This window comes from Babylonia areolata, chromosome 9, assembly GCF_041734735.1.
Source record: "Babylonia areolata isolate BAREFJ2019XMU chromosome 9, ASM4173473v1, whole genome shotgun sequence".
In the NCBI taxonomy this organism is placed as follows: domain Eukaryota; kingdom Metazoa; phylum Mollusca; class Gastropoda; order Neogastropoda; family Buccinidae; genus Babylonia; species Babylonia areolata.
In genome coordinates this window covers 29797240-29817454 of record NC_134884.1, presented here as the reverse complement: position 1 = coordinate 29817454, position 20215 = coordinate 29797240, and the positions used below count along the sequence as shown (strand labels likewise).

Below are 20215 nucleotides of genomic sequence, written 5' to 3'. Positions count from 1 at the left end.
TGTGAGAAAGATTTTTTGTCTTTCTTCTTTTTGGAGTTGCAAGTCAGTGGATAGGTAGCTGGAATTCCTGCCTATAAATTTATATGTTCTTTCATATCTTATATTTATCTGTGAGCAGATTGATGGGAGGTGGGAAGCAGCATGAAGTTGAATGCTTTTGTCGCGGTCAGGAGCAGATGTTTCAGTGATCAAATATTCTTACTGATCAGATTAAACACTGTGGAAGTAAATATAATTGTGTAGAAAACAGCCTGGAGTTTTGCTGTTGAGTTCCACTTTCTGTTGAAAGGAAAGGCAATTGTAAGAGTATTTATGCAAGGAATGATAAATAAAAAACCCATTAAATTTGGATTTTCCTGATTAAAGCAGTCTGTAACTGAATATAACTAGGTCACAGCTGTTGGCATATTTTGCAGAGGCAGTGAAGTAAAAGCGGTCTATGAACTAATGTCTTAAATAAAATATAACTAACCACTGTTGGCATGTCTTAAAAAGCGACAGTGAAGTAAACGACGGACCTCGGGTTTGAGCCTTTCTGTGCTGTGATGTGACTTGCATGGTACTCAGGCTGCACGGATGTGGAAGATAACACATCAGTGTCAATGGCGGAGGAAGAGTCCAGCGTGGCAGCGTGCGAAGAAGACTATACCACCTGCACAGAGGAGGACATGTCCTACCTGTGTGACGAGGGTAAATGGGTGATCACTCACCACCACCACCACCACCACCACTGTGCACTTGCCATTTAATCTTCCTGCCGTGATTTTCCTGTCACTAACTAGTCTGGGTGCTGTGTAGTGGTGACATGTACCTGAAGTTAAACATTCCTCTGTGTGGTTTCATCATGGAAGATGCCCACACTTGTTGAGGCGTACAAACTGGATCCATTGCAAAGAACATGACATTGTCAGTTGACAGTCATGGTTGTTTGTATATCTCTGCAGGAGATCAACGGAGAGAGTGTTACTAACAGTCCGTACTGCAGGTGAGCCTTCCGGAAAGATACTGAAAAAACAGAAAGGAATGGTGCACCAGTTTTGCTGTGGAAAATGTCAGTCGTGAAGTCCATTATATCCACCTAGTTTCACATAAGTCAGGTGAAATTTCAACATGCGCACAAGTCACAGCGTGATCATTGATATCTTTCAACGGATATGTGTGTGTGTGTGTGTGTGTGTGTGCTTACATTTTAATATTGGTTTGAGAGTAAAACACTGTATCTATTGCTTTCATTTTGAAAGTCCTTTTTCATCATTTTCAAACATTGATGAAAGTAGATAAGATTTTGATATGTCACTGAGTGGATGGATCCTTACATTTCCAGATTTAAAAAAAAAAAAAAAAGCAAAAACATTTTGGTTGATTTAACTACTCTCGGTGGACTTGCACTCAACTGTTTACCTCAGTAGTTTAGACAGACAGGTCAAATATAGGTTTATATCTTTTCGATTTTAGATAATTGCATAATGAGGTGTGACCTTATCTCCCCCCCACTCACCCCAGCCCCCAGCCTGCCTTTTCATTATGTTCATAAATTGAATTGTGTTTGTGTGTGGTTTATTTGTATAGCTGTGTCTGACATTCTCTTGAGTTCATGGTTTGCTGTGAGTGTAGAGTGCCTTATTCTGGTTTGAACCCGTTTTTGCACTAACCAGCATGACTGATGCTTTGTCTCTTTCCTTCCACCACCCGACCTGCTTCCTGTCCTTGACGTCCAACACCATCCGATCTTGGTTTTGACACGACCTGCCACTGTCCTTGACCCCTGACCCCAACAGAAGGCGGTAGAGTGCGCAAGGAGCGCAAAAAGCGTGTGGAGAGGCAGCGTTCGTTTATCAAAGAGCAAGAACTGAACAGCGCCTTGCAGCGCCCCCTGGAAGTGGAAGACCCTGGGGTGGTGGAGACGAGATCATGTGCCTCCAGTTTGTCGTCGTCATCTCCGCCGGGGACACTCAGTAGTGCTAGCTCCCTACCTCTGCAGGCCTCAGTGTCACCACGGTTAGACCCACATATCCCCCCTCCCTCTTCCTCCTCCCCGAGTCCCAGCTGTGCCAGTGATTTAGAGTCATCAGGTGAGGAGGGCATCTTTGTGTGCTGTAATCAGCGTTCAGACCAACATGTGTATTTGTGTGTTTGTGTGTGTGTGTTTGTGTGGGAATTAACAGTGATCATGTATGTGTCTTGGTGTTAGTGTGTTCATTAACAGTGGATTGTGTGTGGGTGTGAGCTTATTCAGTTATGAGTGAAAAACTGCTCTTCGTTCGTCTTCTCATTATTTGCATTAAGGTGGATAAAATCCTTCACTTTTTGTAGTTGTGTGTGTTTCTGTTTTTGCTCTTTAAATTTTTGATGGGAAATTATTGCTAAAAACACAGCTACACGGGAGAGAAATGTGCAAGCAGTTTCAGGGAAAGAAATGTTGAGCAGCATAACACAGCACTAACTACCATGCACATGTTGATCTAGAGAATTCGAGAGATCCATGCAGTCAGAATGCCTTTTCACTTGTCAGGAAATGATTTATGGCATTCAGAAACAGCTGAGTGGGGTGGAGAGATAGAGGATGGATGGAGGCAGGAGCTGGGAAGTTGTTTAACTCTTATTCACCAAAGAGAAATTCTATTTCCACCTCACTAATTGAGTGCTGTGAACTGACTGGCAATCATTATACAGTGAGAAATACACAAACACAGCATATGCATGCACACACACACTCAAAAGCAAATCACAATGTATGTAAAATCATCTCAGCTGCTAAGGTCTAGTAACCTGGCAGTTATTGCATGCTCAGTGTCTGTGGACTGAATTGTACAAGAGAAGAGGAGAAAGCCACTTTAAAAAAAATCTCCCTACCCAACTCGACACAAGTTTTTGGAAAGTAATGCCAGTCTTAAAAAGTGATATTACCTACAGTGCTAGTCTTGGAAAGTGATATTGAATCAATGTGTTGTCCTTCAGTTTAAAGCAAATGTTACTTTAAGAATGCTCAGACTTGTATTACAAGTTTATGGTAATAAAAAAAAAGGATTTATTTGCTAGTTTAGTTTGCTATTATTTGGGTACAGGGCCAAATCAACATACCAACCCCAAAGAATCCCCTCCCCAATAAAACCCAAACACAAAAGCCCCACCAAACAAACTCAACCAAACATGAACAAACCTGAAATCATTACAACCAGTTCAGTGGTCGGTTAGAGTGTTGAGCTTGTGTATGTAGTGAGTACATCTCCAGTTCTGGCAGTGCCCAGTAGGTGAAGGGTGGAGCTTTATCTGATCCAACAGTTGCAGACCAGTCTGTGCCATCATGTACTTCATGACACACATAGGCCACACACAAGTGTAAAAGATCTTGCAATCCATGCAGTGCTGTGATGGTAATGAAAGCAGAAGGTACCCAGTATACTTCCACTTTAGAAACCTCAGTATGGTAGTCTAGACATGTAGAAGACTGTTACATTTTTTGGGGGTGTTTTTTTTTTAATATCTTTTAGCATGAGTTTGATCTGACAAACTAAACAATTTTGTATAGGTTTCCGGTTGCAACTTTACACCATGCCATAAATTGACAGTGACTGTTCATAGTAGTGACAGGCATGGAAAAATTATGATAGTCACTGTAGTTCAGTCTCTCGGTTCTTATTATGCCAGGCGCCATCAACCCAATATAACGATAACATGAACGGATGGGTTGCTTCTCTGTGCAGAGGGCTTATCACAGGGTAAAGGCCCGCCCCAGCCCTACAATGAGTCCGGCTATCACAGCTTTGCCGAGGCAAGCCTGGACCCCAACTCGTTTGAAGCGCGACAGAACGCCCTCAACAGTCCGCACGCCAGTCCCAGGAGGCCCCCAGCAGCAGAGGAGGAGGGATCCCCCATGTCCAGCAACAGGCGCTGGGCCCAGTACAAGCAGCAGCAGAAAGAGCAGGACAGGTTCGAACCCGAACCCCAGCACAACCACCGACCCCCTCCTCCCATGGACGGGTTTGCACCACGGACCCCGGAGCAGTCACCGCGAGTCCCGGAGCAGTCGCCATGGGCCCCCGAGCCATCACCACAGTCGCCGCGGATGCACCAGAAGTCACGGATGGACCAAATCAAGGAGGAAAGCCACTCTCCACACAGATCCCAGGTTTGTGGCTGATGCCATTACCGTAAACTGTAAACTTCCTTGGAAGCACCCCACCCCATCTTTGCACAGATTACACACCTGAAGGTGAGGATGGGTGTTTACTGGGTACTTTATGGTTTGCAGGAGCCCATTTCCTAACTTACTTTCACTATGAAGTACCTGCTGTGCGTTTATTTCATGCGTGACGAGTCTCTAAAAAACTCACAGCATCAGGAGGACAGTCCAATGCCCAGAGTAAAAATTCAACTGTATAAGATACTTTTCATGGCACTCTGGTGACTGGTATTGACCTGGATAACTGATTGTGCAGGGATAGACCTACTGTTCTCTGCAACTTCAGTTTCAGTTTCTCAAGGAGATGTCACTGCGTTCGCACAAATCCATATATGCTAAGCTGCCTCTGCTAGGCAGATGCCTGACCAGCAACATCACCTGACGCTCTCTGTCAGGCCTTGGGTGCATACATATACATTTGTGTTCTCTGCAAACAGTTTATTAACTCACTCACGGCCAGACCTCTCTTCTCCTCTACACAGACCCCTTGGATGTCCAGTGGGTGTCTGAATGACCCAACCTTTAGCTTCCGTCGTCAGAATTGTGGTATTCTCTGTCAACATTCACCTCTTCAGTATAAGAGCCTTCCGCTTGCAATATTTTGATGATGGTAATTGGGGTGAAACGCTGTTAACGTCGTCCCTTTCGCCGTTCGTATAGAGAGAGTTAAACAAAACGCAAGCTACAGAAAGAAGACACTGCTTTATGGAGTAACGATGTCATGATCACACTCGGGTCTTTCATTGACACATCAACGTCTCTTGAAGATGTTCTGCTCTTTATCTCTGGGTCTGAATTTGCACTGCTTTGTGCAGCAACACGATCACAAATTGCAAACTGAATTATCATTAGTTCAGGATAATTTTTGTCCTTTTTTGTCTTTTTTTTTCGGGGGTGTGGGGGGTGTGGTGGCAATTGGGGGGGGGGGGGGTAGTTTTAGTGGGCGTTTACAAGGAAGACCCAGTGCATAGTTTTTAACCAAAAATGGGAGGGTGGGCGTTTACTAGATACTCATCGGCATTTGCAAGGTTAGTTTACAGTAATAGCTGTGCATGTAAGAAGCAGTGGACCTTAAAAAGCTGATGATCACAACCTGACTGCTGTACATTTGTGGTGCTGGTTCAGTAGGGTAATGGACAGGAAGTCAGCAGTTGTAACTGATGTGCTTATTATTAGACAATTGTGTGTTTTTTTCTTTTTAAACATTCAGACATTGTTTTGTGTAGCTGAAAACACTAGGATGTTATTTGTATTTGTATTTCTTTTTATCACAACAGATTTCTCTGTGTGAAATTCAGGCTGCTCTCCCCAGGGAGAGCGCGTCGCTATACTACAGCGCCACCCATTTAAAAAATTTTTTTCCTGCATGCAGTTTTATTTGTCTTTCCTGTCGAAGTGGATTTTTTCTGCAGAATTTTGCCAGGAACAACCCTTTTGTTGCCCTGGGTTCTTTTACATGCGCTAAGTGCATGCTGCACACGGGACCTTGGTTTTTTGTCTCATCCGAATGACTAGCGTCCAGACCACCACTCAAGGTCTAGTGGAGGGGGAGAAACTATCGGCGGCTGAGCCGTGATTCTAACCAGCGCACTCAGATTCTCTCACTTCCTAGGCGGACGCGTTACCTCTAGGCCATCACTCCACTTATCCTGTGAGAACTGCATTATGACAGAGGTTATAACCATGTTGTTATTAACGTGGCAGTCTTGGGGATAGATGGCCTGCTTGCGAAGAAGGAGGTCCTGTGGTGTGGGTTTGTGAGTTAACAAATGCAAGATCAGCATGGCTGCCGGAAATGTGTGCCTTTGCAAGGAGTTTGTGTTTATGCAATATGTGTGTCTTATGAGGTAAGTGTGGGTGTGAGGGGGGGGGGGGAGAAGTAGCTAGTAGTGGAGAAACAAAAACATAGAGAAAAGAAGTTCTGGTCACAAATGAAGTCATCCAGGCCATTCTGTGTCACAGACTGCCTAGACAGGGTTGGGTATAGAATCGACATGATTCAATGTCAGTGTTGATGTTGTTTTTGATTCACTCTTGTTTCGTCAGCTGTTTATAAAAATCAGTATGTAAATGTTCATGGTAACACTATGCCTACCTGATTTAGACAAGAAAATAGTATTATGGTGTAATATAATTAATTTTTGGCTCTTATCATGATGTGATTTATTTACTTATGGACTTTATTGTCTACTCATTCAATCATCTGTTATTTATCCCATATTATCACATTGTTCCCAGTGCAGTTAAGGCAAACAAAAGTGACAGCGTGTATTCACACAAGTTCCCTGTCATTCTCTGTATACAGAAGGAAAAGCTGAACATCGAAGGGTCTGTGCTGGATGCAGTAAAGAACTTTGGCTCTCAGAAGGAAGAGCGGTCAGACCTGCCCATCAAGATGGGGCCCAGCGGTGACGCCACGGGACTGATCAGTGCCGCCAAGGAGGGACTGAGTCGCTCCAACAAGCCGGAGGGTCCACGGGAGGCGCAGCTTCCCGCCCCAGAGCCAGAGAAGAAGACGGAGAGTGACATGCAGTGGGACAGGATCCAGCGGCGCCTGAAGCGCCAGCTGAAGATCAAGGACATGGACTTCACCGACCTTGTGGACGAGGACGACCAGGATGTGTTCGCCCCACCCAAGCTTGACTTTGACATGATGGGCGGCATGCCCCCTCCCCCTCCTCCACCAGGGATGGGATTACCCCCACCCCCACCCCCGCCACTAGGGGGTGCTCCTCCCCCTCCTCCCCCACATGGCCTTCCACCGCCGCCTCCTCCCCCCTCTCTGGGTGGTATGCCATCTCCGGTTCCATCCAACCTGCCACCCCCTCCTGGTGCTAACTTGCCGAAGAAGAAGAAAACAGTGAAGCTTCACTGGCGTGCCTTGCAGACTGTGGAGCAGCCCCATGCGTCCACCAAGGGGGAGACAGTGTGGAAGGAGCTGATGCCCGTCAAGCTGGACCTGGAGAAGCTGGAGCACCTGTTTGAGACACGCACCAGTGAAGCCAAGCAGAAGGTCAGCCGTTTGTTTTGTTTGGGTTTTTTTTCTGTTGTTGCTCACCTTTCTGTGTAATGTAGGCTTTCAGGGGAAAGTTTGGTTCGGGAGTCTTTTTGTAGATTTGCTCTTGAGCAAATTAGTTGTTGAACATCTGACCAGTAAATTTCAAAATTGTTGCTAGTGTGTAAGTGAATTTTGACAATTTTTGTCCCTTCGAACATCTGGAAAATAATGCTAAATAACTTGTAATTGTTAATAAATTGTATTTGTCAAAGTATTAAGATTTTAATTCAGTTTTGTTTTATATTCAGTGACCTTTGATGCAAGGATGTGTTTGCATATGGTGTCTAGTTTTCATTCATTGACTGCTTGTTAAGATAACTGAATTAATGTGTCCATGAATAGTGTTGTTGTTTGCTGATGAATGATGTAATCTAATCACTTAAAGCTGCTATCAAAGTTGCAGATGTAATGTAACATCACTGTTGTAATCATTTGTTGTGGTGATAATGTAGTCCTTATTGGGACGGCAATGCTTCTGTTGATGTGGTTATGCTGTTGTTGTGGGGTAGCCATGCTGACATGTTCACTGTTCAAATGTTTCAGGTTTTGGGGTTTCTGTTTTTTTACTATCCTGGTCTCTTTGCTTACCTTCTGCTAGATACTGGAGCTTAATTGTCTTTTATTCCAGCTGTGTGGATATATGTAACTATGGGTTTTCTTCTATTCTAGCTGTGTTATCATATGTAATTGTGGGTTTTCTTCTGTCTGTGTGATCATATGTAATTGTGGGTTTTTTTGAAGTGGCCAATTTTTATCCCTTCTTGTACCTTTCATATTTTGATTTCTTCAGATTTTTGTCTTTCATGCTTTGTGACAATTCTCTTCTTTTCACCCTGTCTTTAGACTAGTTTGGTTCACTGCATCATAAAAGGATATGGATTTAGTCAAGGGGTATGATGTGTGTTAAATATGTTGTTTCTTTACTTGGATTTGATAAGGATTTTGCAGAGTCAGAAATAAGAGAGGATAATTGCATGAAATAGTATGTATTAGTTTTTGATTGGCTTGAATCTACCTGTATCTGAAAAGCCAAGATTTTGCTTTATTCATCAGTTCGATGGTGAGAAGAGTAGAGTGGGAAAACAGATGATAGAAGTATGTTATGATGCAGTCTAACTTGAAAGAGGTGGGGATGGGGTGAGAAAGAGATGGAAAGTAAATACAGAAGATAGAAGGAAGGCTAAAATGTAAGACTTGTAGCTATACTACTTGTAGCAAAAAGTATGCCTTGACATGGATGAGGTCTCAGGATTGCTGACTTGAATTATAATTTATGAGTCAAACTATCACTTGAGAGTGAAGCTAGGGGGATACTTAACAGTATCTATCACACACATTTCCTTTGACAGTAGAAGTGTGTTAATAAGATGAGAACAAAAATAAATACTAGTAACTATCACTCACATTTCCTTTGACAGTTGGAGTATGTTAATGAGATGAGGACAAAAATAGATACTTATAGCTGTTAGAGGCGTTTGATTGGCTAAGAGCGGGCCAGACTAAGAGAGGCGTCTTTTCACCGTTAGCCGCGCGAAATTTGGCCAAACAGAGCAAACCATAGGCCTAGTTTGCATCAGTTTGACATGGTAAGTATATGTAAACACCAAACATGGAGTATAATACAAACTCCTCCTCTTAATACATACAATACATGGTGGGGGTAGTGTGTCAGTAAAAACAGGAGAAGGTAGACAACAAAACCAGGGAATGAACAGCAGTAGCTGTGCCTTGCCGGTAGCTGTGTGTGTGATGATGTGTTGGATGTGTTGCCAGTAGAGAAGATGTTTGTGACTGAGGGCTGTGCTGTGTGCTGTGGCCGACCAGGCAGACACTGTTGTCTGTGTACCGCTGCTCGCCCCACCACCACAGCCCCAGACTCACACTGTCATGGTGCTCACTGTTCATACAGAGGATAGAGGGAAGGCTGAAAAGCAAGACATGTGTAGTTATATTACTTGCGACAAGAAGTATACTTTGACAAAGGTGAGGGAGGATTGCTGACTTGAGTTATAATTTGTGTCAAACTATCCCTTGAGAGCGAAGGGGAGGGGGTGGGAGGTGGGGATACTTAACAGTAACTACCACACACATTTCCTTCGACAGTTGGAGTGTGTTAGTGAGATGAGGACAAAAATAAATATTGATACATACAATATGTGGTTGGGGGTAGAGTGTCAGTAAAAGAAGAAGATATGCAACAAATGACCAGGAAATGGACAACAAAATAGATACCTTATATGAACAATACATGGTGGGGATAGGGTGCAGTAAAAAAAAAGGAGGAGGTAGGCAACAAAACCAGGGAATGAACAGCAGTAGCTGTGCCTTGCCGGTAGCTGTGTGTGTGATGATGTGTTGGATGTGTTGCCAGTAGAGAAGATGTTTGTGACTGAGGGCTGTGCTGTGTGCTGTGGCCGACCAGGCAGACACTGTTGTCTGTGTACCGCTGCTCGCCCCACCACCACAGCCACAGCCTCACCTCACACTGTCATGGTGCTCACTGTTTCAATGCTGCTCTTTTCTCTTTCCATGCTGTTCACTTTGTGACCCAACACGTGACGGTGCCTAACTTGCATGTGATGTTGTTCGCAACATCCTAATCTTTCAGGACGTGGTAAGAACTGTGTTGTCGCTTGTATGTATTAGTATATGTGGAGGAGGTTGGGGAGGGGGGGTAGGGGGGGTGAGGATGGGGTGGTTGGGGGGGGGGGAGGGAAAGATGGGTAAGGAGGGGGAAAGGGGGGAGGAGTGTTGTTTTAACAGTAATTGTGTTGAAGTCTAAAAGATATCATCTGCCATTGATTTGTGTTTAGATGTCATAGTGAATGTGCTGTTTGAATGGCTTTTTATCTAGCTTTGAGTAGTAACCAGCTTAGATGGTAAATGAACTTTTATGTGCACTCTCCTTGACAGTAGTGTGTCAAAAATGGCATCACTGACAAAGAAATGGAAGAAGGAAGTTTGGTGTTGGATTGCAGTTGATTTGTGTGGTGTGAAATAAAGAGTTTGGCCAAGAAGTGCGAAACCTATGCATTAAGTGAGGCACCAAGAAATGTCTGCTTCTCTTCCATCAATAGACAAAAGTGTCATCACACTGCAGCTGCCTAGGCAGCTTGAACTACAAGTTACATATGAAACGCAGCTGCTTAAGTCCCCATAGTGTACATGTACATGTTGATGAAAATATGTCTACAATTTTCAGGCATCATGTGCTTGACTGGAAATAGATTTTGAACTCAGTTCATCTTTCTTTAGGACTAGGAGATAACAGACAACAACAAAAAAAACAACAACCACAGGCTCAAGAAAGACCCAGATTGTAGGTAAATCTGTGGCGCACAAACTGCACATGTATAAAATTTTGATCACCACACCATTTGAGAAACTTATGAATTTAATGTAAGTTTTGTTCCCATTCTGAAGTATTGGACTCCTACACAGCAAAACTGTTGAGAGGGTTGCACAGAAAAAGTGAAATAGTGTTCTAAGGGTGGTTGATATGAGATAGTGTTGAATGCTTACTTTTGTGTGTGTGGTTTGTCTTCTTCGTGGGTGATGATGCTATTAGAAAAATTGGCTGTTCTAAAATGGCTGTTCTCAAGTGCATTATTTAGTATTAACAACTGCACTATTACAGAATTAGCAAAATCTGTTGTACAATGTGAAATCAAAGCTTGGAATGCAACGAAAGTAATTGTTGTTAATAACATTTATAGATGTGATGTTTATAACATTTTGTGGACATAATGTTTATAATATTTTGTTGAAGTGATTATTTATAGATCAGACATGATATTCTTCTTTCTTTTTTTTTTTCTTTGTTCTTTTTTTTAATGACAAATTATATAGTAATATGTTTAAATGACTTCTTTGAAAGAATTATAAGTTATTAAAAATTTTTTTTATAGATTTGAAGAACGAATTTGCTGTGTATTATTTTTGTAAACAAACTGAAATACTTAATTTCTTTAATTCATTGCTGTTTGGTTTTTATTGTATAGCAGTGAATTTATTATTGTTATTTTCTAACATTATTTTTGCACTCCGGTGTGTTTGCTTGTGTTTGAAAATCAGTTTTGGCATTCTTATTTCTGTATTTTTGGCTTTGAGTTGGCTTGATTTATTTTTGATTGCTGAAGTTTTACCCACCCCTTTTGGTTTCTTTTTTTCCTTTTGATTCTGTTTCTTTTTCTCATGTAACGGTAATTTTTGTGAGTGGCTTTCATATATTTTTATTTTCTTTTGAAATTTCATTCTTTTGCTGATGTTTAATCATTACCATAATCCCGCAGTTTTGATTTTACTCAGTTTAAAGCAAAATACCGGTAATCCAATGGCAGTTTATATAATCAGTATGCTTATCCTTAACCTCCCATCTGTCTTTTGTGTTCATGTTTGCGGGTAGGTCCATGAACTGGCCTTTCCATTCTCCCAGTGCATCCTTCCCCTATGGATCTGATTTATCATTGTTTACGCGCCCCGCCCCCCCCCCCCCCCCTTCCCCCTGACATCGTCTGCTAGTCTGCACTTTTTGTGTTTCTGTTCAGACAGCTCCCCCCCCTGACATCGTCTGCTAGTCTGCACTTTTTGTGTTTCTGTTCAGACAGCTAGTATGTCTCAGACTCTCCCTCATATTCATGACACACATGTCTGTCATAGACATTCACCGGAAGTACAGCAGGGAAAATGCTGCTCTTCTTTTGTGCCCAGCTGAAGTGGTTCATTAGCCAGAATGAAATCCACACATATTGTGCTTTCACTTTTTATAGTTACAATCCAAGACCTCTTTTCAGAGCCACCCATTCGTTGGACTGCTCTTGTGTGTGAGATTACCCAAGTTATAAACTTGCTGACAATGAAATAGGGGGACAGTCCTGAGATACACATGTTTCCTTCATCTAGTGTGTGTTCATCTTCACCTTCAAAACCCCAGGTTAGGGATATGCACTTCACTTGTCTCCAGTGCAGTAAGTATCCCATCGTGATCGTTGAAATAAGAACATGACCACTTTCCACCTTACAGTTTATTCTCTTATCAATTCCACTTTTTTTAAAAGTGCTTTGGTATTTAGCTGCAGCTCTTGAATTTATGTATTCCCACCCAGGCTGTGAGCCATAGACATGGGCAAAGAATGGTGTGGTACTTAAAGGACAACAGAAGTGAATGAACAAGACCAGGAGTGTCAGATAATCTCCATTTCTTTTACATCTTTTTTCTTTTGTTGAAACTTCCTTTTTTGTTTTTTTTACCTAGCATTAAAATTCACAGTCCTTTGTAAGGATTCTGTTACATTTGCTAAGTACTTTGGACCTGCATTGCATGCATTTTGTACCACCCATACAGTATACCAGTGTCCCATTACATTTCAGATCATCAGTGTCCCCCTTCTAACTCTCAGCAGTGCTAATGCATGTGTGAGGAGGAAAATTGTGTTACAAGCAATGTTTAATGCTCAGAGTCATTGTCAGAGACATCATCAGTGGCCTTCAGCCCCACAGAAATACAGTAGGTACTTCATGTGACACAGCCTGTGTCTGCATTATCTCCATCCTCTGACCTGAAGTGTGCGTGCATCAACAGCGGACCGATGTCAGTGGCAAGAAGGAGATCACTGTGCTGGACACCAAGCGATCCAACGCCATCAACATTGGCCTCACTGTTCTACCTCCCCCACGAACCATCAAGGCAGCCATCTTGAAAATGGATACCTCTATCATGAACAAGGAGGGCATTGAGGTAAACGTCATCATCTTGGAGAAAGCTTTGAAAAAACTTTGTTTGGAGAAATTTAAGCATTTCAGTGTTGTATCGATTGTATCCTTTCAGTAGGAGGTTCACTCACTGTACACAGCAAGGCCATTGGTTACCATCAGTAGGGAGAATCAGCTGCAGAATGTTACTCTATATGCTGAATCTGCACAAGCATGATGGGCAATATTGAAGTGACTAATGGCATTGCAGGATCTTCTCTGTTTGGTGGTCTACTGGCACCCTAACACGGTTTCTCTTAAGTTGGTAGCACTTTGTTGGATTTATTGATTATGATTTCGGGGGCAGGCAAAAACTGAGCAAGAAATAAAGATGTATTTATCACGTTTCATGCTTGACATGCTGATGGTTTTCCACCAGAGACATCTATACTGTCTCTGTATTATATGCATGACGCATTGATAATGAATTCTCGTTTCATTGTTGTAATTTTTTTTTCATTGTTGTAATTTGTAAGCTTGACACTATTATGGATTATATGCTTGGGCCTTTGACAATGAATTCTCTCATCATTATCTGATGTTATTCATATGCATCACACAATCATTGATATGATTCATATGTTTGGCCCTTTGACAATGAATTCTCTCATCATTATCTGATGTTTTTCATATGCATCACACAGTTATGGGATATGATCATATGTTTGGCCCTTTGATGATGAATTCTCTCATAATCTGATGTTATTCATAAGCATCACACAATCATGGATATGATTTTTGCGCTTGGCCCTTTGACAGCGAATTCTCTCTTCATTATCTGATGTTCATCCATATATCCATCATACAATTATGGATATGATTTATATGATGGTGAATGCTCACAACAGTGTCTGATGTTTCCAGAAAATCCTTCAGACCATGATCCCGACGGAAGAAGAGAAGGCGAAGATCTTGGAGGCCCAGATGGCCAACCCGGACATCCCCCTGGGCACAGCGGAGCAGTTCCTGCTGACCCTGAGCTCCGTGTTTGAACTGGAGGCACGCCTGCACCTCTGGCTCTTCAAGCTGGACTATGAGACCCTTGAGCAGGTCGGCTGCAGGGACTTTGTGTGTTGTTTTTATTTTATGAATGAAAGAATGATATGGACACTTACGTAGTGCTTATCCTCGGCCAGAGACCAAGCTCTAAGCGTTTTACAAACATGGGGTCATTTGCACAACCTGCTGCCTACATGGGTAAGGCCGACTGACGGCTGCCATTGGGCACTTGTCATTCATTTCCTGCGTCATTCAATTATATTTCAGGCACACACACATACAAACTCAGTTTCAGTTTCAGTAGCTCAAGGAGGTGTCACTGCATTCAGACAAATCCATATACGCTACACCACATCTGCCAAGCAGATGCCTGACCAGCAGCGTAACCCAACGTGCTCAGTCAGGCCTTGGGAAAAAAAAAAGAAAAAAAGGTGAATAAATAATAGATAAATATATAAAAAAATAATAATAATTAAAAAAAAACTTTAAAAAAAACTACTACCACTACTAATAATATGTATAAGGCGAAAAAAATTGATGAAGTCAACTATAAGTGTACATAAATAAGTAAATAAATAAATAATAATTATAATATAAAACAAGAGAGGCAAGGCCTTCAAGACTCACTTGTGATAAATTAAGTCCCCTAGCATTAATTACAGAGTAATTTCCCTTTTTTACTATCTGCACCAAAACGTTTGCAAAATAAATAAAAATTCTATGCTTAGCAAAAGAAGTTCCTGTTTGAACACAAAATGATAATAGTGACTCCTCTTGTTGTTGTGTCAGAATAAGAGGTCAAAGTGCCAAGTTTAGAGAATACAAAAAATATACATATAACAGTAAATGTAGTTTGCATATAATTAGGCTTCTTTTTTATTTTTTTGTGCCCATCCCAGAGGTGCAATATTGTTTTAAACAAGATGACTGGAAAGAACTGAATTTTTCCTATTTTTATGCCAAATTTGGTGTCAACTGACAAAGTATTTGCAGAGAAAATGTCAGTGTTAAAGTTTACCACAGACACACAGACACACGGGGACACACACACACACACAGACAACCGAACACCGGGTTAAAACATAGACTCACTTTGTTTACACGAGTGAGTCAAAAAGGTAGTAATAATAATAATAATAATAATAAAATAAATAAATAAATAAATAAGACAACAATGATGATAAATAGGCAAAACTCAGACAAACATGTAACATTTTATACGTATGACCGTTTTGTTTATTTACCCCACCATATAGGCAGCTATACTCCATTTTCGGGGATGTGCATGCTGGGTATGTTCTTGTTTCCATAACCCACCAAACGCTGACATGGATTACAGGATCTTTAATGTGCATATATGAACTTCTGCGTGCATATACACACAAAGGGGGTTCAGGCACTAGCAGGTTTGCACATATGTTGACCTGGGAGATCGTAAAAATCTCTACCCTGTACCCACCAGATGCCGTTACTGAGATTCAAACCCCGGACCTTCAGATTGAAAGTCCAACTCTTTAACCACTTAGCTGTTGTGCCCGTTGTGAACAAAGAAAGTGGGAGGAGAGAGAGAGAAATAGAGAGCAAGGGGAGAGGGAAGGGCACAATTATGTTTATTGCCAGTGATAACAGACAAGCATATCAGGTGTTTGTTTTGAATTATTTTTCTCTTTTTTTCTCTGGGTCCACATAGAGAGAGGGAGCCAAAGGAAAGAGGGGTACAAACATCTTTATCGCTAAGGGCAACAGACACCCATTATGGATGCTTCTGTATTTCTTCTCTTTTTATATATATATATCTGGTTCTGATAGAGAGAGAGGAAAAAAAAGTGAAAGAGGGATACAATCATCTTTATTGCCAAGAGCAACAGATGAGCATATTGGATGCTTCTTGATTTATTTTTCTTAATCTGGGTCCTTGTGACAAAGAGAGACTTCCATGAACAAATGATATCATGCAGTTGTAAATGACAAAAATAACCGAGAAGTGGTTATAGAGAGAGATTTAGTGGAGAATAAGAAGAGCTGATAGGCTTTATGTGTGTCTGTCTGTCACTTTTTATTCCTTGTTTACTGTTGTTTTTTATGATTCATGGTTTTGTGCTGCTGCATGCCTGCTAGACTAGTCCTGTTTTTGTGTGTCTGGCATGTTGTTGTTTTTTTCTTTTTTTTTGGACTGTGAAGAGAAATTTGAAAGGAAATAAATAACCCAGATAGATAAGCAAACCTCCACAACGTCTCTTCCATTTCTTTTTCCAAAACCAGTGAATGTGTTTAGAAAGAAGATGTATAACCAAAATATATTTACTATTTTGTTTCATAACATCAGTTTCTTCAGTTCCAATTCCAGAGGAGTTGGTTTTTGCTTTGTTTTTTGTTTCTAAGTGTGTCAGATTTAGTAATATTATGACAGCGCGTGGTGCTGTGATTGTGCAGGAAGTGGCCGAGCCCCTGATGGACCTGAAGAGAGGCATTGACAACCTGCATGGCAACAAGACCTTCCGCTGTATACTGTCCGCTGTGCTGGCCATAGGAAATTTCCTCAATGGCAGTGCGGTAAGGAAGCCGTTTCTTCTCTCTGTGTGTGTGTGTGTGTGTGTGTTTTGTTTCAGAACCATGTGTGTTTGTCTGTGTGTATGTGTCTCTGTGTGTGTGTGTGTGTTTTAAAACCATGACAAGAAAAGAAAAGAAGAAAACCTCCAACAATGATCCTGCCCCCCTCCCCTCTACCCCCACCCCCTTCCCCCACCAAGCACACACAAAAACATAGTGTTGAGAGAGGTTTATAACACATGGTGTTTAGACATGTTAAAGGTGGTCTTTCTAACGTTTTTATTGACCTCCTAACATTAACTTGGTGTTCCATGGTTGTAAACCGCTTGATATGATGTGAATCACTTGGTGTTATAGGGAGGTAACCAACATGATATATGAATCACATGGTGTTAACTGGTTGTAAAAAACGTAATATGATATGATTTATATGGTGTTACAGGGTTGTAAACAACATGACATTATACCATTCACATGATATGTTATGATCCACATGGTATGTTATGATCCACATGGTATGGCATGATCTACATGATATGTTATGACTCATACGGTGTTTCAGGCGCGAGGGTTCAGTGTGGCTTTTCTGCAGCGTGTGCCAGAGGTGAAGGACACAGTGCACAAACACTCCCTCCTCTACCACATGTGTCACCTCATCATCGAGCAGTTCCCAGACACCTCCGATCTCTACTCTGAGATTGGCGAAATCACACGCTGCTCTCGGGTACGACTGCACTTTAACGTCTTTAGTTTATTACGAGAATGAGGAGAGGGGCAGGGGAAGGAATAAGGTGATTAGTGTTTCATAGCATATTACGGAAAAGAAGGAAGGGTTCATGCTTGGATTCATGGTTAAGTGACTGCAGTTTCAGAAGGATGAGTGTTTGGATTCATGATTAAGTGACTGAAGTTTCATTGGTTGAAGTTCCCTTTGCCACATACAACCACTGGGGCAGTAGATTCATATTCACTGTGTGAAGAGCTGGGCACAGGAAGGCGGGATCCAGTCCTGCCCTTCTGCCTTGTTGACCTTCCCCAAACTAAGTCACCCATTCACACCTGGGTGGAGTGAGGAAAATTGGAGTAAATTGTCTATCCCAAGGATGCACCACCATGCTGAAACAGGGCCTTACACCCTGATCACCGGTGAACACTGGTCATTGGATCTGAACACTGGATCAGAGGTCCAACACCAGACCAATTCTGCCATAGTGCCTCCTTTTCATGGCACAATCTTAAACCTGCTGGGTGAGCAAGCTTTAAGTTTCATGGGCTCGTTGGTGTGCAACACTAACCTTCAAAATACTAGCACTTCGTTTCTTTTTTTATCCTTTTTTATTCACACCTTGTGATTTGAAGACAGCTATGTCAAATAGATCAGAAAGCAAAACTATTAGAGACATGGATGAAGTTAGATATCTGAATAAAATGTTGATTAGTATGGAGAATTCAAAGCATAATGTTTTATCTTTGGTCTTTGTGACAGATTGACTGGGAGGAGTTGACGCATAAACTGGACAAGATGGAGTATGACTGCAAAGCATCCTGGGATCATTTACGTGCTGTCTTGAAGCACGACGGCAGCTCAGCAGACCTCAAGGGAAAGTGAGTTCTCCACCTTGTTCTCTGTTGCGTTCTTGTTCATTGTTTTGGCATGACGATTAAATTTTGGTTGACTGTTCAATTTTGGTTGTTGTTGGTTTGTAATGGGTGATATAAGGTGGTATATTTAAAAAAGAATCCACATTTTCCTGTGACTAAAGAGCTCTTGTTTTCTAATCATCGTTGATTTCTACAGAGCTGTCATTGAAGGTGTATTAACCTTTGCTATTACTATTTGGTATGGAAACATTTCTCATGCAGAAATCACAAGTATTAGGACCAAAACCAATTGCTTCCCCAATAGCTTTTTCACCAAAGCAGTCAGTGCCCTGTCTCACAAACAAATCCAGTATGATTAAAGAGAAGTGTGCAATCAACAACCAATTAACTGAAGATCTGGTCGTCAGCCCTGACCATGTGTAATGTGTAATATATGTTTGTGTTTGTGTGCTTGTGTGTGTGTGTGTGTGTGTGTGTGTGTGTGTGTGTGCATTTTTAGTGTGCATGCACAAGTGTTTATATTGTTATGCACATGTATGTGTCCAAAATTTTTACTGTATCTGTGTTTATATATGATTCTCGATTTATGTTTCTTACCTTTTATGTACTGTGCCCCCCTCAAACCCCCAATATTCCTTGTGACCCCAGTACTCTTGGAATAGACATTTTCTATTCTGTTCTGTTCTATTCTGTTTTCTATAGACGTGTTGTTGTATCCATCAGATGACCACTCTATCCAGTTTCATGTTTTTGTCCTGATTCTCTGATGTTTGTTCATTTGTCTTACTTCCTTCTTCTTTTCTCCAGAATGTCACTGTTCCTGGCAGACGCTGCAGAGAGAATCATGTTGTTACAGATCATTCACAGACGAGTTGTGAACAGGTAGGGTGATACTCAAGTGTGTTTGTGTCACTGTTTTGTTCTATAGATTCGTTGGTGATCACCAATTTGTTACAATCCATTTCTTAGGCTTATTTGTTATGATAAGTTTCTTAGGCTTGTTTGTTATGATAAGTTTCTTAGGCTTGTTTGTTATGATAAGTTTCTTAGGCTTGTTTGTTATGATAAGTTTCTTAGGCTTGTTTGTTATGATAAGTTTCTTAGGCTTGTTTGTTATAATCAATTTCTTAGGCTTGTTTGTTATGTTCTGTATGTACTGATTGATCTTTCTCTACAAACATTTGTTTTTGTTGTTTTTAAGAAACGCTTATTTTTACAAGTTATAAACAGCTGAAAGATGCCTTTACTTTGGAATGGGAACTGGCTGCAAATTATATGAATTTAAAGTTTTAAGAGCTCAAATCCTGATGTACCTACGCCAGTAACACTGTCATACCAGTTACCAACCATTCGCTCAGTACATCTGCCCATGTATACGTGTATCTATTTGATTTTCCAGTCCATGGAAGTCAGTGGTTGTCACAGCTGATCCACCTGACCGAGCATTTATATATATATTGTCCTCGTGCTTAATTCTTCATGAAGTTGTAACTGTTCAGATGTGCATGTCATTAGAGTGCAGTATATGTATGCCATGTCATATCACATTTTGACATGCCTCTGCATACAAGATCCATACACCGACCAAATACAAATTTGAACATTTGCCCAGTACTAAACACCATCACCATTATTACTGTTCTCATTCATCCGTATGCAGTAAGAAGTTAAGTCTTTGCATCTTTTTAGAACTCGAGAGTGGCTGTCAAATTTTATTGCTCTTGGTGTAGCCTTACACTTCCTTTGTGAACAGCATTACTGGAAGAGAGCACACAGTAACCACAATCACCTGGCAACGGACGCTTGGTGCACAAAAAAAAAAAAGAAAAAAAAAGAAATAAGATAATGATGATGAATTATATAAAAAAAAACAAACCCAGCTAGTCTGCTGCTGTGTTGACCTGGATTTTTTTTTTAAGTGCATGCATGTTGACCTGGAAAGTTTTAAAATGTGGTCTGCATGTATGTTGACTTGGATGGAGGGAGGAAGGGACAGTCACGGCCCCAAAAGAATGAATTCAGCCTTGCTGCATGCCTACACAAACTTTGTCTTTTCAATGGCCTGGAAAGAC

The 20215-nt window shown here is 41.4% G+C and overlaps 1 protein-coding gene across 5 annotated transcripts in view; it reads left to right on the top strand.

Annotated features, from left to right (window-relative positions):
* LOC143285378 (FH1/FH2 domain-containing protein 3-like) overlaps nucleotides 1–20215 on the top strand; it is a 203444-nt gene that overhangs the window by 170119 nt on the left and 13110 nt on the right. For all 5 annotated transcript variants that reach the window (XM_076592606.1, XM_076592607.1, XM_076592608.1 and 2 more), the window contains 9 exons: nucleotides 1779–2072; nucleotides 3705–4129; nucleotides 6489–7196; nucleotides 12823–12978; nucleotides 13857–14042; nucleotides 16425–16544; nucleotides 17104–17265; nucleotides 18028–18146; nucleotides 18951–19025. In XM_076592606.1, coding sequence (XP_076448721.1) covers nucleotides 1779–2072; nucleotides 3705–4129; nucleotides 6489–7196; nucleotides 12823–12978; nucleotides 13857–14042; nucleotides 16425–16544; nucleotides 17104–17265; nucleotides 18028–18146; nucleotides 18951–19025 — 2245 coding nt within the window. The remainder of the gene's footprint in view (nucleotides 1–1778; nucleotides 2073–3704; nucleotides 4130–6488; nucleotides 7197–12822; nucleotides 12979–13856; nucleotides 14043–16424; nucleotides 16545–17103; nucleotides 17266–18027; nucleotides 18147–18950; nucleotides 19026–20215) is intronic.